Source organism: Chiloscyllium plagiosum, chromosome 3 (assembly GCF_004010195.1).
Source record: "Chiloscyllium plagiosum isolate BGI_BamShark_2017 chromosome 3, ASM401019v2, whole genome shotgun sequence".
NCBI lineage: Eukaryota > Metazoa > Chordata > Chondrichthyes > Orectolobiformes > Hemiscylliidae > Chiloscyllium > Chiloscyllium plagiosum.
The window spans coordinates 38,941,537-38,966,678 of NC_057712.1; the positions used below are offsets into that span (position 1 = coordinate 38,941,537).

Here is a 25,142-nt window from a genome sequence, read left to right on the forward strand (position 1 = left end):
TTGAAGTCCATAGAAGGAACATGTTGATGTGAAAAATAAATTGTCTTAGTGACAGGATACAGAACTCTGTGATTTGGATGTGAACATAGGAGATATAGTTCGTAAGTTTGCAGATGACACCAAAATTGCTGGTATAGTAGACAACGAAGGAGGTTACCTCAGAATACAACAAGATCTTGATCAGATGAACCAATGGGCCAAGGAGTAGCAGATGGAGTTTAATTTACACAAATGTGATATGCTGCATTTTGGAAAGGCAAATCAGATCAGGACTTATACACCTAATGGTGAGGTCCTAGGAAATGTTGCTGAACAAAGAGATCTTGGAGTGCAGGTTCATAGCTCCTTGAAAGTGGAGTTGCAGGTAAATAGGATAATGAAAGAAGGCATTTGGTATGCTTTCCTTTATTGGACAGAACACTAAGTATAGGAGTTGGGAGATCATGTTGGGGCTGTACAAGGGACATTGGTTAGGCCATTTTTTGGAATATTGTGTGCAATTCTGGTCTCCCTCCTATCGGAAAGATGTTGTAAAACTTGAAAGGGTTCAGAAAAGATTTACAAGAATGTGGCCAGGGTTGGAGGGTTCGAGCTATTGGGAGAGGCTGAGTAGGCTACAGCTGTTTTCCCTGGAGCGTCGGAGGCTGAGGGGTGACCTTTTACAGGTTTAAAAAATCATGAGGGGCATGGATAGGATAAATAGACAAGGTCTTTCCCCTGGGGTGGTGGAGTCCAGAACTAAGGGCATAGGTTTAGGGTGAGAGGGGGGGAAGATTTAAAAGGGACCTAAGGGGCAACTTTTTCACACAGAGGGTTGTGCGTGTATGGAATGAGCTGCCACAGGAAGTGGTGGAGGTTGGTACAATTGCAACATTTAAGAGGCATTTGGAAGGGTATATGAATAGGAAGGGTTTGGAGGGATATGGGCCGGGTGCTGGCAGGTGGGACTAGATTGGGTTGGGATACCTGGTCGGCATGGACAGGTTGGACCGAAGGGTCAGTCTCCCTGCTGTACATCTCTATGACTCTATTAATAGTGAATAATTGGTTTTAGCCTGGTCGAAGGTACACTTTGCTTAGTGTTAAGGCCATAACTTTTCTTGATCTGGATTCATGACCTAGATTTACATGTGGCACATTTTCAAAATATGAAAATCACATCAATTTTGAAGCATTGTGAACTATGAGGAGGATCATGACAGACTATAAAGAAGCATAGACGACAGTATTGGAATAGGTAGGTAAATGACAGGTGAAATTTAATGTGGATGTATGAAATGACAAGTTTTGGTGGAAAGACAAGAAACAACAATACAAAGAATACAACTCTAAAAGGAGCAACTTTAACATGTGAAATGACTCGAGAGGGTACAGAAAATACCTACAAAAATGACTCTGGGAATGAGAGACCAGTTACGGAGATAGACTGGTGAAACTGGGGCTGTTCTCTTTTGAGGACAAGGTTGAGAGAAAAAAATGCAGAAAATACAGGAGAAACTCAGCAGGTCTGGTAGCATTAGGTTCTGAAGACGTCATACCAGATTCAAAACAAACTGTTTCTCTCCCCACAGATGCTCCCAGACCTGCTGATTTATGTGTTTATTTCAGATTTCCAGCATTTGCAGTTTATTGCTTTTATTTAAGATTGACAGAAGATTTCATAGATTTATTCAAAATCCTGAGAATTCCAGGAAGAATTAATATACAAAAGTGTTCATGTTGGTAGAAGATTGAAAAACAGAGGACATTTAAGGTGACTAACAACGAACTAGAAAGGCATTGGGGAAAAGCTTTTAATGTGAGTGCTAGAATCTGGAATGTATTCCTGATGGTTGGTGGAAGCAGATTAATAGTGATTTTCAAACGGGAATTGGATAATTATTTGAGAAGAAACACAGGGCTATGGGGAAATGCGCAAGGAGTGGGATTTGCTGACTAACTCTGAGCCAGCATGGACATGATACAGCAAGTGGCTTTTCTGTGCTGTAAGCATTCTGTGATTCTCTAAATACATCACTATTCCAGCCTAGATTACAAAGGGATGAGACCATGCATGTTTATACAATGTAGTGAGTCTGATCAAACTGTTTTGAAATTTGTATTGATACCTTTCAAAGACTCAGGACATCCTCAAATGTTTTACAGCCAATTGAAGTGTAATCATTGTTGTAGTGTAGGAAATATAGCAAAATATGTAAGAGCAGGATCTCTCAGACATTAATATGACAATGATCAGAAATATTAATGATGTTAGTTATAGAATATTGTTGTGGGATTTTATTTTTTGTACAACTAAGGGAGAATATAGGATTAATGTACCTCTGAAAGTGCAGCAACCTCTTGGTACTCATAAAACAGCAGACAAACAGGAGGCTGGAAGAACACAACAAGCCAGGCAGCATCTGGAGGTGAAGTGAACGTTTTGGGTATTAACCCTTCTTCAGGGCTGTTGGGGGTAGGGGGTTTACAGCAGTGCAGCAAGGAATGAAAAAGGTGCAGTGGAGGGCTGTCTGGATGATAGGGGGGGGAGAAAAAAGCATTGTTTGAAAGAGGAGGACAACAGGGATTCTTGGGAGTGGAACGTCTCATCAAACCAGATGCAAGGGAGAAGGAGAAATTGGAAAAACAGGATGGAGTTTTTGCAGGATACAAGATGGTAGGAGGTCGGTCCAGGTAGCTATGGGAATGTGGGTTTATAGTAAATTTCAGTACATAAACTATTGCCAGAAATGGATACTGAGAGGTCAAGAAAAGGGAGGGAAGTGTCTGAGATACACCAAGTGAATTTGAGGGCAGGGTGGAAGTTGTTAGCGAAGACTATGAACTGCTGCAGTTCAGCCTGGGTGAAGGATGCAGTACCAATACAGTCATCTATGTAATGGTGGAAGAGTTAGGGAACAGTACCCATGTACGTACTGAAGAGGGCATGTTCAACATCACCAAAAAGGCAGGCATAGCCAGAGCCCATGCAAGTGCCCATGACCACCCCCAGGATTTGCAGAAAGTGGGAAGAATTGAAGAAAAAGTTATTGTAGGTGAGGACTAATTCATTGAGGTGGGGGCGGAGGAGCACAAATGAGGAGCCCTTTACTGAGGACAGACTGTTCGGTCTCAGACAGTTTGAGGTCGGGGGGTATGGTGTCTATGTAGCATGGCTCAAGTATGGTGTTTTGGAGAGTTCTCGAAGTGGCTAAAGGAGAGTGTTGGAAGGGTAATAGCATATGTTAGGTGAGGGTTGAACGCGGTGTGGTGGTGGGAGATGTGGGAACAGTCGTTGGAGGGAAAGGAAAGTGGGAGGGTGGTGGGATGGAGGACTGGATGTGCGGAGGGGTGTGGGGAAGATGAAGTAGGGAGGAGAGGTGGAAGGGCAGGGAGTATGTCAGGGTGGTTAGATGAGGAAAGAGAGGTGTGTTGGCTAGCTGCAGGTGGGCAGGAGGACCCAGGAGTGACCCTGGGTGATCAGTGTCCATATGCTGATGGGAGAGTTGGGGTGGGGGGGAGGAAGAATCCAGAGTGGAGGTGCATGTTTTAGGGAAGCTGAGACAGGTACCAGTCCTTTTGTTGGCGGAATCCAAGGCAGCGTTTGAGGAATTGTACAGAGTAGAGAACGGACGGTTGGGTCCATGCAATGGATACAGAGGCCTGGGTGCTGGACTGGAACTGGAACCAGAAGTGGCGTTACACTGGAGAGGCCTGGTGCTGGATGAGGTCTGCATGTGCGTAGTGGCAGCGCCAGCATGGGGGGCAGGAAGTGGTCAGAAACAGGGCATGGCTTTTGAATGGTAAGTGATTTCTCTAACTGGAGGTGAGTAGAGGAGACTCTTGTGAACTTACAATTTTTAATGTCCAAGATTAAACAGAAAAACCCTTTGTTGAGCATGTGTTTCTGTGTCAAAGAGTAGAGGTCCTCCACAAGTTTAGGAAAGAGAGACTTTGGAGGGGTGGGGTTGTGTGAAACGAGGAGAAGGAATGCAGGTGCTGGTGCATTGCAGAGAAGGTTGAGTGGAGGATCCAGAGAGAGAATTGTTTATGAAGGCATTTAAAGTAGGTCCAATTATTGAGAGTTTAAAATGTACCTGTTGGCCTTGAGGGATGAAATGGTTGCTGTGGTAGGTCATGTGGCTGTAGTAGTGGGTTGTTTCACAGTGTGGTTGAAGAGCTGAAGAGGAAACAGCAGTGAGGCAGTGAGAAAGGGACTCACTGAGTTTACATCTGATGGAGGCAGAGAATCTCTTCAAAGTGGGCATCCTTTGAAGAGACTTCACAATGGTATAAACCTGGTTAGAGACAAAAATACTGCAGATGCTGGAATCCAAATTATACAAACAAGGGTCTGGAAGAACACAGCAAACCAGGTAGTATCAAGAGGTGAAGAAGTCAACATTTCGAGTATTAACACTTCTTAACTCATAAAACAATGTAGGCCTAGATCTTCTTCCCAAAGCATGGAATGAAACTTGAGTGCTTTATCAGGTGGAATACTTTCTGTCAGCAGTATTATTCATTTGTCCACATTATTTTTATCTTTGAGCTGGGCATTGGCATGTGTTGGGAGAGGCGTTGAAACAATACTATTCTAGATCGTTAAGCTTCCCCATCACAAGGTATAACAATAACTTGGATGTATATTGCATCCCACCTTAACAAGTTCCGTGTTTTTAAAAATTCTTTCATGGCACGTGAGCATCACTGACAAGGCCAGCATTTGATGTTCATGCCAAATATGCATTTTAGGTCACAATTCCATTTCTCTATCCATTATCCCTGCCCCTGTGTAGTAACTGGTTATTTGGCAAAACTGCCTCATCTGTTTCCTATCCTGTCAAATATTAGAAGGAGCATTGTGAGGTAGCATTGCAATGTCCTGACACAACTACAGACTGAACAAAAATTTTGCATTAGCCCCTTTACAAAAGCTATCTCATTTCAAGTAAATGCAACATATATCTACACTTTAATCACATCGTTTCATTGTTTCTTTCATACCATGCATCCAGTTTCTAATAATAGAATTTAATCTCATGGAGATGGGAGTTCTGAAAACTGACAGGTTTTTGTATTAATGTTCTTACCATCTCTGCCATAAAGTTAATAAAAATAGTTCCAATGATCCTTTTGACCAGACATGAGAATGGTGTCTTCATGATGTCAAATTTTGCATAAGAAATGTACGTGTTCATTTAAAGATGTCTCAGCAAAGATATAAAAAGTTTTTTTTTTACATTATGAATCATATCATATTGTCCTTGAAGATGAATCTAAGCTTCCTACCCGCCCAGTTTTACAGAATAGCCAGAACGAGCAGCTCTCTGTTAGGAATGAGATGCCACCTTGAAAACTTCCTTCTTTCTCGCCTTTACATTGATTGTGACAGTTGAAATACATCTAAACTTTTGTTGTTCCAAAGAGGAGATCATCATGTTTATGTCAGTAACTATTTAAACCTCCTTCCCAACATTAGTGACAATAGATGAAGCTGCAATTTACAAGACCTTTATCTATTTATCTGCCATTGACCTATTGTAACAACTGCCACTAAACAAATTCTGTCTTGTAAATGCTTTGTAAACAGCTTTACCCATCTTCCCTTTGCCTCCTTCATTTTGCCTTGGAAAGGAGGTTATGTTTAGGCACTTGTGCAGTCTTCCTCAATGACCCGGTTCATGCTGGTACCGTGCGTAATATGAGTTGCTGGGTTTGTCAGGTCCCTAATGCTGCTTTGCCGGGACTGATCATTCAGGCGGTGTTGGCTGCTTTGCCGGGATTGGTCATTGAGCCTCGGCAGACTACCATGCACCAACCGCTCATCCAAACCTCTGAAGCTGCATGGTGTATATCTGGCAAAAGAACAATGACAGAAGTTCCAATTAACCATCACATAGATAGCAGGTTTGTGCAAGAGTTTATAAAAGACTGTGGGCTAAAGGGGTCAGGGGCCTTCAGAACAGCAAAGTTGATGGATATTTGAAAGCACCATAAAACAGTGTTCAGTGACAGTCTTCTGTTTGAGCACTGATGGTGGAGACTGGAATCTAGTGTGGACTACTGGAGTCCATTGACTGCTAATGAAGATTGGGATTCCTAACTGGCTCCACTCACCTGCCATCTCTTGATCTGTGCAGGCTGCCATGGTAACTGCTGAGTTTACTGTGGACACTATCGGCCTTGCTCCTTTGGTCATCCATAATGGCAAGCTGCTGTGAAGAGGCATGAGTAGAGGTTCCTTGCGTAGAGGTACCTCGGGATTTGCGGATGATTGGGGTGTTGGGGTCTCTCAACAATGACTGCGCAAACTCGGGTTCCTGCAGTACTTGGCGGCTCTCATTTACAGAACTGAAAAGAGAAATGCAGGAGATCTGGGTCAAGTATAGAATCCAGTTAAAGTACACATAATTCTCAGGCCAACTATTAGGTTTCAGTTATCTCCCACCTCTAAAATTAACCTTTACTAATGATTAGTTTCTGATTCCAGCTCTGGTTTTTAAATCTGTCAAAACATATGTGTTTTAGCCACAAAAAGGGTGCAGTGCAAATTTATCAGAACGAGGGAGCCTCAACTTGAAACTACAGCCATGTCAGTCAAAACTGTCAATTATGAAGCATTTAATTCCCCACGAAAACAGTCATGAAAACCTTGACTTTTCACCAAACATAAGCCATGCACCTTGGGTTACAATTAGAATGTTCAAGATTGACAGACTTTTGGTAGGCAAGATATTAAGAGGTAAAGGGAGGTAAATGGAGTTAAGATGCACATCAGCCATGGTACATGCTCAGCGGCAGAATGCCCTCCTTCCAATACATCCCACGGGAAGGAACTCACTTCTCAATACAGAAGTGCAGACATTTTCTGTACAAAGTGTAGTAAGTTCCACACATCTCTTTCAAGCAAGCAATACCTACTGAACTTCATAGAATCTCTATAGCGTGAAAGCAGGTCATTCGACCTGTAAAATTCACCCAAACCTCCAAAGAGAGGTTAGTGCTGGCAGTTGTATTAGGAACACTGACTCATTGGACTGATTGACCTTCCAGGAGATGAATTAAAATTTACAAAATTTCACTTGTTCATTCATCAGTACAGACAGAAACAAACAATGGTTCTCCAGGCACAAGTACAGAAAATGCTGGAGGTTTTGAGGTGAGTCAAACCCCAAATGATTAGTTTTGTTCAACAGGTCAATGGAGTTGCTATATACTTCCTGTAACAGCTGTGGATCAGTCAGTAAAGGTCAGAAGGCCTTCAGTTAACAGTCCACATGTTACAAATATAAAGTTTATTCTGTTTTGAGGTTCTCTCTTTAATTTAGGGTAAAATGGAGGAATGAAATGGGGAATGCCACCTGTTGTGAATTCCTCTTGACCATAAGTTTCAGCGACATAAAGGCTTATGGGGTCCAATAATTTTCCACTGGGAAGAAGGTACAAGATTTACAGACCTGTAAATGATGGCAAAAGCACTTGCGATGACTGTGTAGACATTTGGTCTCCAAGTCTCACATGGAGGTTTTAATAACTTTACATTTTGTGGCAAGTTATACTTTGAACTGTCTATTTAATTCCAATATAGATCAGACATTGGAAGTCTGCAATAATTTACACTGGGGTTATGCTTTAGGAAGGAAAAGTATATAGAATACTTCAGTCACATCAGGTTGCAGGTTTCTTAAGACATTCCTGAATCTCTCAGACAGATCAGTTTGCAAGAATACGGTTGCTCAGTGGTTAGCACTGCTGCCTCACAGTGCCAGGGACTGGATTTGATTCCTGCCTTGGGTGACTGTCTGTGTGGAGTTTGCACGTTCTCCCAATGTCTGCGTGTGTTTCCTCCAAGTGCTCCGGTTTCCTCCCATAATCCTAAGATGTGCAGGTTAGGTGAATTGGTCATGCTAAATTGCCCATAGTGTTAGGTGCATTAATTAGAGGTAAATATAGAGTAGCGGAATGGGTCTAGGTGGGTTGCTCTTCAGAGGGTCGGTGTGGATTTGTTGGGCCAAAGGGCCTGTTTCCATACTGTAGGGAATCTAATATATAAAGGTAACAATTGAGATAGAAAAAGACAGCTAATTCTGTGCCTGAAACAGAAAACACACTGTCTGATTACTCAGCAAGGAATTCATTCCCAGATTGAAGAAACATATTTGTGAGGTTTTAAATGAGGCAGGTTCACTTAGCTTTGGAAAGGAAGGTATCGCCAAGGTAACCCTCACTGTGAAAATGAACTCAAGGATAAGGTATTATCCAACTGGGTAAGGAAAAAGGAAATATGCTATCCAAAATTAGAAATAGCCTTGGATTAGTCTCTGTAGAATAAAGTGTTCACTGAAAGGACAGAGTAAAATAGATATGTGCTAGAGATTTTGATTACAAGTGGTATAAAGTAAACATTTCCATTAAAAAAAAAGTTGGTCAATGTTTTTAGTTTTGTTGTTATTGTAAAAAACAGTGCTAAAACTTGAAATTTTGTTGTGTGAGCCTTCCCGTGCCCCTAGATATTCAGATATCCTTTTAAGCTATTGGTCTCAGATTTTAATACACTGTAAACACTGGAGCAGTCAGAAAGATTGACATTTTTTTGTTGATTGCAGTACTGAGTAACCACTGCATTGTTGGAGGTGCTGCTATCTCCCCTCTAGCAGGACATAAAATCTCCCATTCATACCCTTCCTCCACCTAAAGATACCAGACAGGGCAGGCAGTGGGAAAAAACGGCAGCATTAGGAATGCCAGGACATGAGCCCCAGGTGCACTCACTCTTTCTTTTTGTGTCCATGGAAGAAGCTGGCCCATTCAAAGCAGGTCTTCTTACTGCCAACCCAGAATACAGAAGGAATTCCAACAACCAGCGCCATCAGATATTTCATAAGGAAGAGAATAAGATCAGGGTGGCTCACCTGGGTAACCTAATGAGAGATAAAGATAATATATTTCCATTCATTGTTAAATTGAGAATAGCAGTAATGGTAATATTATGGCATGTTAAAACCAACTCAACTCTTTTCATTCTAATCAAGGCCCACACCTCAATGATTAGTTTACTTTCTTTTGATGGATCCTGATGGCCAGCACATTATCATTCTCCAGCCTACTGCACTGTGTCACATTATAGCCTCTGAACTTTGCTGCATTATACCCATCCTACCCTACCCACAGTGCATGTACCCTTTAAATATAGGGTGCAATGTCTTGTATTTACTGATTTAATCAAATATACTCAAGTAAAAAGGTTTATAAACGTTTTTGTTAAAATTGGTGAAAAGCAAAGTACAATCTTTCCCTACAAAATGAAGATTGATTTATATTAATTACATTTATTAATTAACCAAATTCACTTGATACAGGAAATGAGGAAAATTAATAATCTTTCAAAATAGTCTTTAATAACTTAACATGTCAGGATTATAAAATAACTCTAATTTGTCCCCAGAGAACCTCAGGGAGTCTGGTTTCAGGTTTATCTTCTAGCAGTCAATGGCAGTGGTTACTTTGCGCATATAATTACTGAAAGGAAACTCATTATCATCAGTTACCACATGGTGCGTCTAAAGAATATTCACACAAATTAGATGCAACAAAATACCAAATCATATCACGAAACCAATGTCCTGGATTGTTCCATCACCATTCCTGGGTACATTATGTCTCATCTGGATAAAACTCCAGAGACGTGAATGTATGGCTTGTAGTCAGGATGGAGTGGTCCCAAAAGTCCTGAAAATGGACTCTCAACAGTCACATGGTATCAGGTCAAAATGGGAAAGGAAAAGGCCTATGATTACTACTTACTGCTCTTGCTCTACGTTGGAAACCATTTGAAAAAAGCACAGAGGATAGCAAGAACCAGAATATGCTATGGGTGGCAAATTTCCTGGTCCATCACCAAGAATGGCTTAAAATACTGAACAAGTTGACAGAGTCATGTAGGGCACAGTTGCCAGACTGAGTGTGTAGTAGGTGCTGATTTGCCTGTTGTGGATGAATCCATGATAATACAGACAAGACTGACCAATACATAGTCCTTGGGATGACCAAGTCCTATATTCACACTTTCCAATATCATAAAAGGCAAGGGTGGTAGGTATATTGCTTCATCAGTTAGCTCAACTGTGGGTGCAGTATAATATGCCAATAACATGGGGTTCGGGTCCCACTCTAATTGAAGAATATTTAGGTCCTGCTTTGTTATCCTGTCTATAATAAAATCATAGCATTAAATGTTTTAACTATACCTGCATCCACAACTTCCCCTGGCAGTTCATTCCACATATGAACTATCCTCGGTGTGAAAAGGTTGCCTGTCAGGTCCCTTTTAAATCTTTCCTGTCACTTTAGACAATACCCTCCAGTTTTGAACTCCCCAACTTAGGGAAAAGAACTTTGCTATTCACCTTACCTACACCCCTCATGATTTTATAATCCTCAATAAGGTCACCCCTCAACCTCCTACAATCTAGTGAGGTAAGCCCCAGCCTATCCAGCCTCTTAAACACAAACCCTCCAGACAAGGTAAAATCCTTGTAAATTTTTCCTGCACTCTCTCCAATTTAATAATATTCTGCCTATAGCACTCCAAATGTGGTCTCACCAAGATCCTGTACAATAGCAACATGATGTCCCAACTCTTAGACTCAATGGTTTCAGCAATGAAGGCAAGTGTGCCAAACACCTTCTTCACCACTGAAAACAAAAAATGTTGAAGATCACAGCTGTTCAAGCAGGATCCATGGAGAGACAGTAAGTAATATTTCAGAGCTCTAATGAAGAGTCACCTAGACTCAAACCATTAGCTTGCTTTTTCTCCATGGATGCAACCTGACCCGCTGTGATCTCCAGCATTTTTTGTTTTCAGTATAGATTCCAGCATCTGCATTAGTTTGCTCCTGTTTTCTTCACAACCTTAGTACCTGTAACACTTTCCGGAAACCCTAGGTCTCTCCGTTTGACAACACTCACCCAGGGACCTATCATTAATTGCATATGTCCTACTCTTGTTTACCTTAGCAAAATGCAACACCTCTCATTCATCCAACTTAAACTCCATTTGCCATTCCTTGGCCCATTAGTTCAATTAATCAAGATCCCTTTGTAATCTTAGATAACCTTCTTCAATATTAACTATACCACTAATTTTGGTGTCATTCGCAAATGTACTAACCATGCATCCTAAATTCTCATTAAAATCGTTTATATAAATGACAACAGTAGACCCAGCACCGATCCCTGTGGAAATTCGCTGGTCACAGGCTGCCAATCCAAAATTGAAACCTTCTACTACTGCTCTCTGCCTCCTAACATCAAGCCAATTTTGTATTCAATTAACAAGCTCTCCCTGAATTTCAAGTGATCTAATTTTACTAACCAGTCTACCATATGGAAATTGTCAAAGGTTTTACTAAGGTGGACGCAGACATCATCGACCGCTCTGCCCTCACTCTTACCTTCAAAAACCTCAATCAAGTTTGAGAGACATGATTTTCCACGCTTAAAACCATGCTGACTATCCCTAATCAGTTCTTGCCTCTCCAAATACATGTAAATCCTATCTCTCAAAATCCCCTCCAACGACTTACCCACTGATATCAGACTCACTGCTCTATAGTTCCCAAGCTTCTCCTTGCAGCCTTTCTTAACTAAAGATGCAACATTAGCACCCCACCCCCAGTCTTTTGGCACCTCACCTGTGGCTGTAGATGATAGAAAAGTCTCTGCTAGGTGCCTGCAAATTCTTCCCTAGGTTCCCATGGTGTCCTAGGATATGCTTGATTAGGTCCCAGAGATTTATCCAACATTATGTTTTTTTAAGACCTTCAGCATTTCCTCTTCTGTCATCTAGGGTGTAGGTTTGATTAGATTACTTACAGATTAGATTAGATTACTTACAGTGTGGAAACAGGGCCTTCGGCCCAACAAGTCCACACCGACCCGCCGAAGCGCAACCCACCCATACCCCTACATTTACCCCTTACCTAACACTACGGGCAATTTAGCATGGCCAATTCACCTGACCTGCACATCTTTGGACTGTGGGAGGAAACCGGAGCACCCGGAGGAAACCCACGCAGACACGGGCAGAAAGATATAAATAGAAAGCAGGAGACAACAGCATCGCTTCACTTGGAGGTCGCCACTGATGTTACCTAGCCAGGTACTGAAACGTCTGGATATCAAACCTACAGCTCAGCGAGCAAACCTACACCCTAAACCTCAACCTGAGCTACAAACCTTCACAAACCTTGGTCTTCTGTCATGTGGACTGTTTTCAAGACATCAATCTTTAAATATCCTGAGTTCCCTAGCTTTCATATCTTTCTCCACAGTAAATACTGACACAAAATATTTGTTCAGTATCTCTCCCATCCCTTGTGGTTCCACACATAGAGAACCTCATTCATCTTTAAAGGGCCCTATTCTCTCTCTAGTTGTTCTTCTGCTATTAATGTACTTGTAGGATCTCTATGGATTATCTTTAACTTTATTTGCCAAGGCTATCTCCTATCCCCTTTTTGTCCTCCTGATTTCCTTCTTAAGAATGCCCCTACTTCCCTTATACTCTTCAAGAGATTCACTTGATTCCAGTTATCTACACCTGACATATGTCTCCTTCCTATTCTTGACCACAGTTTCAATATTTCTATTCTTCCACTGTTTCCTATTCCTATCAGCCTTACCCTTCACTCTAACAGGAACAGACTGCCTCTGAACTCTCGTTATCTCACTTTTGAAAGTTCCTGTCTCATACCATCAAAATTGACCTCACTTTAATTTAGAACTTTAATTTTTATACAAGGCCTATCCTTTTCCATAGCTATTTTAAAACTAATAGAATTGTGATCACTGGTCCCAAAGTGCTTCCCCACTTAACACTTCAGTAACTTGCCTTGCCTTATTTCCCAAAAGGACAGGTTTTGCTCTTTCTCTAGTAGGAACATGTACATATTGATGAAGAAAATTTTCTTGAACACATTTAACAAATTCCTCTCCAAACCAACCCTTTAAACTGTCATGTACACCCACAGCCTATGGAACAGATCAATGATCTTCAGCACTGCCACTTATAATCAAGAAATGATAGTGGGCAATTAAACTAGCCGGAGACAGATACTAAATCTCCCCTTTCTTCAACTTTGGGGAAACCCAGCACATCAACATAAAAGACAAGCTGAAACATTTATGATAATTTCCAACAGAAGTACTAAGTAAATGACCTTTAGACCACAAGATTCAAAAGCAGAAGTAGCCCATTTGGCCTTTCAAGTCTGCTCTGCCATTCAATTAGATCAATACTGCACTTTTAATCTTCAACTCCACTTTCCTGCCTTATTCCTAAAACCCTTGATTCCATTTCCTGATTAATAATCTCAACTTTGAATATGCTTGGTAACCTAGCTGTGGTCACCTTCTGCAGCAAAGAATTCTACAGATTCATTACCTTAGAAAACATTCTTTCTGCATCTTAAATGAGCAACCCTTTACTTGGAGGTTTTTGAGCAACATGCATAACCTCACATTTTTCCAATTACATTCCATCTGCCAAATGTTCGCCCTCTCACTCAACTGGTCTATATTGGTCTCTTGCTGAAAGACTCAAGACATGTGCTCCAGAACTAGTTTTACCCTCAGACATGACGTGAGCTCCAGTTAGACCCAACACTTGAACCTAAACAAAATATGAAAATTTGCCAAGGAATCTCTTATCAACAAAAAGAACAAACCCAATCTGGCTATTTATTCCCCAGCCTGACCTCAATCATTTGCAAAGTGATGGAAGGTGACTGTGCTAGCAAGTAATACCTACTTAACAATAGTCCAATTCCTAGTGCTTTGTTTAGGTTCTGTCGGAGTCATTCAACTGAGGCCCTACTGTAGTCTTGGTCCAAATATGGACAAAAGAACAGAATTCCAGAGGTGAGATTGAAGTGATGCTCTTGACATCAAAGCAGCACAATCGATGGGGTGTTAGAGCTCTCCAGTTGTTGGAGTCCTTTACGGGGAACTTTCAGGTGGTGCTGTTCCCATGTTTCTGCTGCCCTTGTTCTTCTAAATGGTTGTCCTTTCAGAAGCCTTGGTGAGTTTCTGCAGTGCATCTTGTAGATGGTACACATCGCTGCTACTGAGCATCAGCCATTAAGGGAGTGAATGTTTTTGGATGTGGTGCCAATCAAGTGGACTGCATTGTCCTGGATGGTGTCAAGTTTCTTGAGTGTTTTGGACCTGCACTCAACCAGGCCAGTGGAGAGTATTCCTTCACACTCCTGACTTGTGCTTTGTAGATGGCAGACAAGTTTTAGGAAATCAGAAGGCAACTTACTAGCTGCAGGATTCCTCGCCTCTGACCTGCTTTTGTTGCCACTGTATTTAGCTAGTCACTGTATTTAATCCAGTCAGTTTCTGGGTAATGGTAACCCCCAGGAAGTTAATAGGGGGGAAATTCAGTGCTAGTAACACCATTGCATGCCAAGGAGCAATGGTTAAACTCTCATATCTTAATCTCATGTTTTAAGAAAACTTTAACCCCATCACAGATGTGGAGAAAGGAATATAAATTGAAACAAGCAGCATGAGGATAATGTGCCCTTAAGAATGATTCCATCAAGTTCAAATCTAAATCTATAATTAATGCTTTCAAAAGATCATAGGGAAGAAGCAGTCCTTAAATCTATAAGATGTAGGAGCAGAATTAGGCCGTTGGCCCAGAGTCTGTTCCATTATTTGATTATGGCTGATATGTTTCTCAGTCCCAGTCTTCTGCCTTTTCCATGTAAAATCGATCCCCGTATTAATCAAGAGCCTCTCTGTCTTAAATATACTCAGGGACATGGCCTCCTCAGCCTTCTGCAGCAATGAGTTCCACAGATTCACCACCCACTGGCTGAAAATAGTCCTCATCTCAATTCTAAAGTCTTGACCCTTCACTCTGAGGTGGTGCGCTCGGGTCCCAATCTATCCTACTAGGAAACATCTTCTCCACATGCACTCTATTTAGGCCTCTCAGCATTCCGCAAGTTTCAATCAGATCCACCCTCATCCTTCGAAACTCCATCGAGTACAGACCTAGAGTCCTCAACCACTCGTCATATGAAAAGCACTAACCCTGGGGTCATTCTTGTAAAACTCCTTCGGACTCCCTTCAAATTCAGCACATCCTTCCTTAGGTAAGGGACTCAAATCTGCTCTCAATATTTCAAATGGGGCTTTATACAGCCTCAGCAGTACATCTCTGTTCTTGTATTCTAGCCCTCTTGGAATGAATGGTAACATTCCAGTTCCCTTCCTAACTGTCAACTGAATTTGCACATTAACCTTAAGGAATCCTGAACTTGCAACTTCCAAGTGCCTTTATGCTCCAGGTTTTTGAAGCATGGACAGAGGATTGGCTGATTGGCAGGAGCCAGAGAGTAGGAATAAAAGGTTTTTTTCAAAATGGCAGCCAGTGACCAATAGAGTTCTGCAGGGTTCAGTGTTGCAAACCAGAATTTTTAATGTTATACCTTACATGGACGAAGGAATTGAGGCATTGTTGCCACGTTTGCAGATGATACAAAGATAGGTGGAGGGGGGAGCCTGTAGAAGTCCTGACAGGCAAGGAGAGCATGCAAGAAAGTGTCAGATGGAATGCAATATGAGAAGTTGTGAGACAATGCATTTTTATTGGAAGAAGAGTCATTGACTATTTCCTAAATGGGGAAGTGCTTTGGAAACCTGAACCTGGGTCCCCAGGATATTATCTTCCAGGAGAAAGTGAGGACTGCAGGTGCTGGAGATCAGAGCTGGCTCTGATCCCCAGCATCTGCAGTCCTCACTTTCTCCTAGAAGATTTTAACCTACTGCGAATCCTCTTGTGCTCTGATCCCCAGGATATTAACTGGGTCTCTGGATTAATAGTCTAGCAGTACCACTAAGCCATTTATGAACTTCTGTGAGGCATTTGATAACGTCCTAGTTTCACAATAATACTAAATCCCACTGTTGCCTTCAGACCACCCTTCAATCATCTACCTACTCAACCAAAGGTGCTGCCTTTACTCCACACTTTCAATTTCCCCTTATTAACTTTACCCTATCCCTTCAAAACTCTCTCATTGTTGCCTTTATCACATAACATGAACGATAGAGGAGATACTGTAAATGAAGGGAAGGTAGATAGGAATGATTATGCACAGCCACCATGGCAGAGGGAAGACTTGATGAACCAGTTAGCCTTTTTTGCTGCAACCCAATTTTGTATACATACTCCAAGACTAGAATTGGATTAATCTATCCTTCATTTGAGTCTTGAAATCATCAGTGAGTTAAATGTAAGGTGCACAATTCAAGCTGTGTGATTTAACAGACAAATCATTGTGTTAATTTCTCTCATTGAAGGCACAATCTATAACTAATGAGGGGGTGGAGTCAGGCTTTTACAGATTCCCACCACCTCTCCATTTCCCAGTACATTTTGCTCTCGAGTAACACTTCAAATTTGCAGCAAGGACTCAGTCCCTATCCTGGATTGGCAAGAATCAGTTCATGGTATTGGTTAAGTTTGTCTGCAATTTGAGATTTCAATTCCAAACTGCATTGTATGACAACTTTTAATTCATGTAATATCCCATCCTGATATCTCAGTGGCACCACCTCTATAGAAGTCATGGGTTCTGGCTTAAAATGTAGAGCCTTTCTGTAATCAATTGCAGTTTTGCAATTAAAATCCTGTTGGAGTAAAAAGTGACAGCCCCAATCAATAAATCATGTATGCAGTAATTTTTTATGGTTTCAATTTGAGATAGAAACACTCAATGATCACCCCGTTTTAAAATGGATCATGCACTCCCATTCAATGATATTCTCAAATCTTTTATTAAACACCTACAATCATGAAACAGGCTTAAAAAAGGCAAGCTTCAACAGGATTTAGGAATAAAACTGACAAAATCAGCTCCCCTGTTGTTCGTTCGATGGTAATCTTTCATGCTTCCCAAATTGTAATGTGGTCTTGAATCTGATGCATAACATGACAGCTGCCTAAGGGCAATAAGATGTTGGACAGTCTGACAGATGTGTTGGAGAGAATGACCCAGGATGTCAGGGACATTTACCAGCAATTTTGAATTATTTATGCTTCTTGTATATTGCAAGTCTGGGCACATTTATCTCCTCTTAATTTTCAGCTTTTAGTTCTGATAATGACTCCTGTTGAGGTTCAGATTCATTTGAACTTTTAATCCAATTAGGTATTTCGCCTTTGGGACAATAGTTGGTATTTGTGGACTATGCAGCTGGGGGGAAATTCCAGACTTGAACCAGTTTACGCTGTCAGGATCAACATCAGTTGCAGTACATCCAGCACCATCTTCTTTAAGACCTCCTAATGTATCACAGAAAACAGTTATAACAAATGCTTCCAATTTAATGGTTCTGAGCTGGCTGAAAAATCCAATGCACAACTAAACACATGCTGGCTTTACCTGTTCAGCTGAAAACTTACAAGGTATTGCATTATTACACCCTTAGATGTAAGATCGTCCTATGGCACAGTGGTAGTGTTCCTTTCTATGGGCAAGAAGGTCCAAATTCATCTCCAATGATAATTTTCCTATAGACTCCAACAAGATGGAAACCATCTGGCCCTGAAAACATCACTTTTTAATGCTTTTGTTTTTTTAATTACTATTATTCTGGTTCTGTTAATTTTGCTGAATCTCTGTCCCTGATTTTTTATTATTAGTTTCCTTAGAACATCTGGCATACTGATCTCTTCCTTCACATCCTGATACAAAATAGTTATTCAGCATGAATGCTATTTTCTTCTAATATAGGCATGATGATTTATAAATATTGATAAATCTAAGCAATGCTGATATTCGATTATAAAAATAACATTACTATTTACACATACAAACAACTCTAAAGCCACCACCCCCTGGTCAGTTCTCAGATGTGTAGCATCAGTGAAGGGAGCTTGCTGCGTATATTGTGTATGTCAATTTAGAAATAGAGCCTCCTGCGCTTATAGGGACTGGCTCCCTGTTTTAAACATAAAATTGTGATACAAGCCAAAATGCTGCTATCTCAAGAGTAATTAAGTAATTTTATGGAAATAGTAAAATAGGATTAACACTACTGGACCAGTAAGTCAGAAACTTGGACTAAATCTCTGGCAGCACAAGTTCAAATCTCACTATGGCAATTGACAACATTTAAATTCAAATAATTAATAAAGAGAATCTGGAATAAATTATAAGTTCAGAGAGATGTCTATGAATCTATCAGATTGTCAAAACACCCACGTGGTTCACTAATTCCCTCAGGGAAGGAAATCTATCACATGTAGCCTGTCTCAGCTATATGTGACTCCAGATCCACAGCAATGTGGATGACTCTAAACTGTCTTCTGAATTCCTAGCAGATTGGTGGCATCAAAACAACTGCACAGAAGTCCGATAAGGTTAAAACCAGGTAGACCAAGAATGATCCAAGCATCAGAAATGACAAAGGCCTGCCCAAAGTCCTTCTCACTAAATTCTGGGCATGTTGCCTTTCAAGTCACACACCATTTTCACTTAAATGTATATTGCTTTTGCTTCACTGTTCTTGTGCCAAATTCCTGGAACTCCCTCCCTAATAGCATTGTCAGTGTACCTAAGCGACAATGGACTGCAGCAGTTTAAGGTGTCAGCTCACCGTCACCTTCTCAAAGATGATTAGAGATGGATAATATATGCTGGTCCTGCTAGTGATTGTGTCATCTCTATATTCACATTCATTTTTTAATATGAATGAATAGAAAAACTTCAGTACAAACTTTTGCCACATAACTTTGGAGGAACAAAGTTATGTTGGAAGAAGAGCTGATGTGGGAAGGAATAAGTAAAGAGAAGGAATCCCAATACAAGGTGTCTGTTTGTTGCAGTAGATCCCTAAGTTACAGTGTCCATTGAAGCTTGACTTGGAAAAAATCCTATGCCACAATTCTGAGTGGAAGCAATGAAGAGTTTCTTATTGCATTTCCCAAAGCAGAACAATCTATTTCCATTCCTGCTGTAAAAACAAGTCTTCAAATCACTCAACCGTTTACTAACAGGATTAGTTGTCACAGAATCACATTATAATTATAGCATAGAAAGACTCCTTTCAGCCCATTGATTTTGTGCTGGCTTTCTGAATAAACAATTCACCCAGTCAGTGAAATAAATCACGAGAGTTGCACTTTGTCCCATTCCAAAAATGGACTTTTTCTTAAAATTCTTTAAAGTGCATTCCAAAATATTTCAAATTGAAAATTGCACAGTGTCGAACAAAATGTAACCTTTTCTCATTCAGCATATTCCACTGAGGCGCCTCAATACTCTTGATATTCATGATGTACATCCCAAGTCAGCCCCTAAGTTACACTCTCCATTGTTTCCAGCCCCTCAATGTACTAGAGTTAAAAGGCTTTAGACATTGGCCTTTCCCCACTGTACGTCTTTAGCAGCTGCCCCACACTCAGTGTGGGACTCAGCATATAGTCCTGGACTTTGGAAGTCTATAACACTCAGATGACGACAATTCTTTGCACTAGAAGACTGCATGTTTTGAACGGACCTAGAGTGTCCTTGACTGAGTGAATGATTCTCTAGCCACAGTTGATGTTTATCTTGGTGTTTGACACTGAGTACAGCTTGTACAGCAGAGTCCTCTGTCATGGAGCTGCTCCGCATGAGCCTTGACAAAAGCCACTACATCTCTCTCCAGACCTTACTTGCAAAGGCATATTCCAGGAGATGGAGGTCAATCATACAAACATACAAATCAGAAGGTAGACCACTCAGACCCTCAAGGCTGCTCTGCCATTTGGTGAGATCATGACTGATCTCTTCCTCACCATAGTCCCTTTGTCGGCAACACGAGGAGAGGTGAGACTTCAGATTTGTAAAAGGAATTTGATTGGGAAGGCCCTTCTCACCATTTGAAAGTTATGGAGATGAGCAATCTGTCAAATTATTCTCAAAGTCCACACAGAGAACTGACCAATATAATTCACAATGTTCCTGATAAAAGCAAAATATTGCAGATGCTGGAAATCTGAAATAAAAATACAAGATTAGATTAGATTAGATTAGATTACTTACAGTGTGGAAACAGGCCCTTCGGCCCAACAAGTCCACACCGACCCGCAACCCACCCATACCCCTAACCCTACATTTACCCCTAACCTAACACAATTATTCTCAAAGTCCACACAGAGAACTGACCAATATAATTCACAATGTTCCTGATAAAAGCAAAATATTGCAGATGCTGGAAATCTGAAATAAAAATACAACTTCAACAGTTCTGAAACAATAATACTTTCAGACATGCTGAGCTCTCCAGAACTTTCCATTTTATTCCATAATCTTCTTTGCCTATAAGGCATCTAGGACATTGCAAGTGGAAATCATCTGATGGATTTGTGGTCAAAGTTGTTTTTCTGTATGAATGCTTTCATGGGGACAGATTATATGACACAGTCTAACTGCTTGCAGCATTTTATAGCAACATGGCCAGACCCAACCTTGCCAAAATGAGGGATAGTTGGAACCTCAATGTGTACTTGGTGTCTGTGCCCTGAGAGTCCATGTACATCTTGATGCAGCAGCACACAAGACAACCAACAGAATGACAGTGATATGGGTATGGTTTTTCTCTTTAATCAACAGGTCTGTACAATTTGCCCCTGCAAAACATTTTGACATAAAGATAAATAAGAAAGTGGCTTGAGTGATCACCACAGCAGAAAGAGTAATGGGGTAATGGGCCAAACTACTGCCACATACAACAACACCAAGAACACTTTGCACCTGATGAAGTTCTCATTCAAAATGGAGATGAAGTATTGCTTCCACATGCCCAGTTTTTTTAAAATTTTACCATAACTACTTGCTGTTTCTAGTCTTTAGCTCATGTCTTGGCTCCTCCAAGACATTTCCCCAGCTCTTTCAGGTAGTCTGACCTGACAGTGAAGGGCAAACAGATTAAAACAACCCAGTTCCCAAAAAACATGCCATGATTTACCTTTGCTCCACAGTCCTATTTGAACTGTTTGCTGATGCTGAGTCTGCATAGCAACAGCAATCCAAATAGAAGTGACAGCTCATGTACAGGAATGCTTTGACCCAAGTGCCATCCTTACCTGGGATTTCCAGTCCTCCTAAGCCTGCATCCTGTCTGATGAGCAAAGTTTTCATGCAGTAGATGAAAGACAGGTCAGCTGTGTCTTACCGCAGATAGGATAAGGAAGCTTTCTGAAATTCACCACATTCTCTACATTCCCAAATCCATTTTAGAGAGCACACCCATCATGTAGGCCTGCTCCTTGTTAAGGCTGATGGGATATCCACCATCGCAATCATTACTTGTAGGAGCAGGGGTGCACTATTCCATACTTCTGTGGAAACAGCACATCTGCTTTGACCTTAAGATAATGTGGTTGAAACACATTGCATAATAGCTTTAAAACTACACGTTAAAAGGAAGTAATCTTCATATCATTTTAAACATGTTGCTACCTACCAGACAAGACAAATTGGTAGGCTGAAGAAACCATTTTTTTTTAAAAGATATGTTCATGGGATCTGGTCACTGTCAACCACACCAGCATTCAATGTCCGTCCCTAAATATTGGACCAATTAAGTTTCTTGCCCTTGTTGGTTCCCTCATCACACGTAGGAAATGCACTGATTCATCAGCTGAGTGGAAGATGGGTGGGTGCAGAAGGTGATAATCAGCAGGTTCCTTTGCTTACATTTGACATGGTGCCATGAGACTACATGGGGCTCAATTTCAATGTTGAGGGTTCTCAGGACTATTGCTCCCTCCAGTATGCTGTCATACTTGGTGGGTCTGTTCTGATGATGGGAGAGGACATAACCAGGGTTAGTGATGGTGATGCCTGAGACATTGTTCATGAGGTATAATTTCATAAGTATGTTCTGCCCAAGTGACAGTGGAAGGTTCATGAAAGGAGCATGGTTTGGGCTGCTCTCTGTTAGAGCAGTCTTTTGAGATTAGATTACATTGGCCTCACCACACAAGTTGCAGCATATAGTCAGCTTGCAAAATCCTTTGTCTGATAGTCTCTGCTTGCAGCTCTTTCTATTGACAGCACTGCACAGCCAGCTTTACCACACAAACAGAAATGGCAAATTTTGGACTGCATAGAGTACAACTAGGTAGTGCCAGTTTCCTCTGACAATGAAGCTGAAGGAGGGAGGGTGGTTGATTGTCGACTTACCATCCACTTTCAGAGCTCGACGACTACCATGACTTTGTTACATGAGTCTAACTTCTGATGGGGTCCTTGACCCTTATGGATTTCCCAATTATGTCAATGTACCTATTGAGAAAGGTAGACATATCCAACTCAGAAACATATGGTGGTGGTATGATTTGGGAATGCAGAAATGCAGTCACAACCCAGATCTGTGGTGATGGTAGGGTAAAAGCTCATGGGATGCAGGGTAACTTGACAAGATTAATCCAAAATTACTTTGTGACAGGAGATAGAAGATGGTGGTAGAAGGCTGTGTGACTGGAACCTGGTGTGCAGTGGTGTACCACAGGGATCTGTGCTGAATTCCTTATTGTTTGTGACATTCATAAATGATGTAGATGAGAACAGTGGGGGGCAGGGGGGAATGAGAAATAAGTCTGTGTCATTTGCAAAGATTGGCCACGTGGTTGACAGTGAGGAGGAAGGTGTTAGGAGGATATAACTCGATTGGTCAGATGGGCAGATCAGTGCCAGATGAAATTTAGCCATAATAAATGAGGTGATGCACTTTGAAGAAAGGAACAAGATAAGGGAGCATTCAATAAGTATACCAAGAAGCCCACAGGAGTGGAGGGATCTTGAGATACTTGTCCACAGATCCCTGAAGAAGGTTGACAGGTTAATAGAGTAGTTAAGAAGGCATACAAAACATTTGCTTTTATCAGTTGCGGCATAGATAATAGCAGTAGGCAGATCATGTTGGAACAGTAGAGAACTTTTGGCTAGGGCATAACAGAGTACTGTGTGCACACCTAGTCACCACGCTATATGAAAGATGCAAAAGCACTGCAGGGAGTACAAAAGGAGATACACCAGGATGTTGCATGAGATGGAGAATTTCAGCTACGAAGACAAGTTAGATGAGCTTGGGTTGTTTTCTTTTGAAGTAGAGAAGGTGGAGGGGAGACCTGATAAGAGGTATATAAAATTAAGAGGGGCACGAACATGGTGAATAGAAAGCAGTTGTTCTTTTTAGTCAATGGGCCAAATAACAAGGGGCATAATTCTAAACTGAAACACAGGAGGTTTAAGAGGAGAGTTGAGAAAAAAACCTTTTCACCCAATGGGTGGTGGAGGTTTGGAATGCAATGCCAGGGAGCGTAGTTGAGGCAGGAAGCCTCAACCTTTAAAAGTATTTGGATGAGGAGTGTCATAACATTCACAGCTATGGACCTAGAGCAGGAAAGTGGGATGAGTTTAGGTATGTGAATACTGGACCAAGGAGCCTCTTCTGAACTGATTTCACCATTCTATGAGGAATTTCAAACAAGGTGTGACATTCTTGAAGTTTACATCCAAGGATCTAGTGCTGGGAAGTCATAAAGACAATGGATATTTATAACTTCAAATCCACAGAATTCCAAAAGGATCCTCCCAACAAAAAAAAAGACTGTAGTTGGGCTTAACATTCAGAATTTATCTCTGTTTTGGTATAATGTGATTTTGCAGTTGAGTTCAATTTCAATTCTGTCTCATTGTGCTTTTCCAATAACGGCGGCACATATTTCAGCTCAACAGTTAACATAGTTTAGTATGCACATTTTTCTGTCCCTAAATGAAACTTGCAGCATTGGGAATTAAAATATGATAGATGATAAAATGGAGCCAGACACTGCAATTTACTCAATCTTATTTCTCTACCATAATCCCTTCAATAAATCAAACATATATCTATCACACAAATATCATGTGTTTCAACACAGCCATTGGCAATCAGTCTGATTTTATCAAAACATCAGCTAAAAGTACAAACTAATACTAACAAAATCAGCCTACATTTACAGCACATTAGCAACAAGTTCACCAAGGAGGAAGAAACTGACAACAAACTCGCATTTCTGGACGTCACAGTAGAAAGAAAGGACAAGGGAGAATTACAAACCTGCGTATACAGAAAACGGACAAACACTGACCAAATACTCAACTACACCAGCAACCATCCCAACACACACAAACGAAGCTGTATCAGAACACTATTCCAATGAGCCACCACACACTGCAGCACAGACGAACTTCGAAAAACAGAGGAGAACCACCTATACGATGTATTCAAGAAGAATGGATACTCAAAACACAGTGCACAGATTCCTCAAGAACAAACCACGACAAGCAGACAAAACACAGCCAGAAACCCTATCCACCTTACCATATATCAAAGAAGTTTCAGAAATGACAGCCAGACTACTGAGACCCCTCGGAATCCTAGTAGCACACAAACCCATGCGAGGGGAAGGAGTATAACATTATAGTAATCATCTCAAAAATGGTGCTATCATGACTGATATCATGCATTGGGCGAGATTTTCTGTCTTATTCGCAAGGTTTGTGGAGGTTTGTAGCTCAGGTTGAGGTTTTGGGTGTAGGTTTGCTCGCTGAGCTGTAGGTTTGATATCCATACGTTTCATTACCTGGCTTGGTAACATCATCAGTGGCGACCTCCAAGTGAAGTGAAGCTGTTGTCTTCTGCTTTCTATTTATATCTTTCTCCTGGATGGGGTTCCTGGGGTTTGTGGTGATGTCATTTCCTGTTCGTTTTCTGAGGGGTTGATGGATGGCATCTAGATGTATGTGTTTGTTTATGGCGTTGTGGTTGGAGTGCCAGGCCTCTAGGAATTCTCTGGCATGTCTTTGCTTAGCCTGTCCCAGGATAGATGTGTTGTCCCAGTCAAAATGGTGGTTTTTTCATCTGTGTGTAGAGCTATGAGACATGCCAGAGAATTCCTAGAGGCCTGGCACTCCAACCACAACGCCTTAAACAAACGCATAGATCTAGATGCCATCTATCAACCCCTCAGAAAATGAACAGGAAATGACATCACCACAAACCCTAGGAACCCCATCCAGGAGAAAGATATAAATAGAAAG

The 25,142-nt window shown here is 41.2% G+C and overlaps 1 protein-coding gene across 5 annotated transcripts in view; it reads right to left on the minus strand.

The window, feature by feature from the left end:
* Window positions 1-965: 965 nt before the first annotated feature.
* Window positions 966-25,142, minus strand: part of LOC122542503 (frizzled-3) — a 106,726-nt gene continuing 82,549 nt past the window's right edge. For all 5 annotated transcript variants that reach the window (XM_043680304.1, XM_043680324.1, XM_043680313.1 and 2 more), the window contains 3 exons: window positions 8,755-8,903; window positions 6,100-6,333; window positions 966-5,837 (listed from right to left, as the gene is read on the minus strand). In XM_043680304.1, coding sequence (XP_043536239.1) covers window positions 5,627-5,837; window positions 6,100-6,333; window positions 8,755-8,903 — 594 coding nt within the window. In that variant the 3' untranslated portion in view covers window positions 966-5,626. The remainder of the gene's footprint in view (window positions 5,838-6,099; window positions 6,334-8,754; window positions 8,904-25,142) is intronic.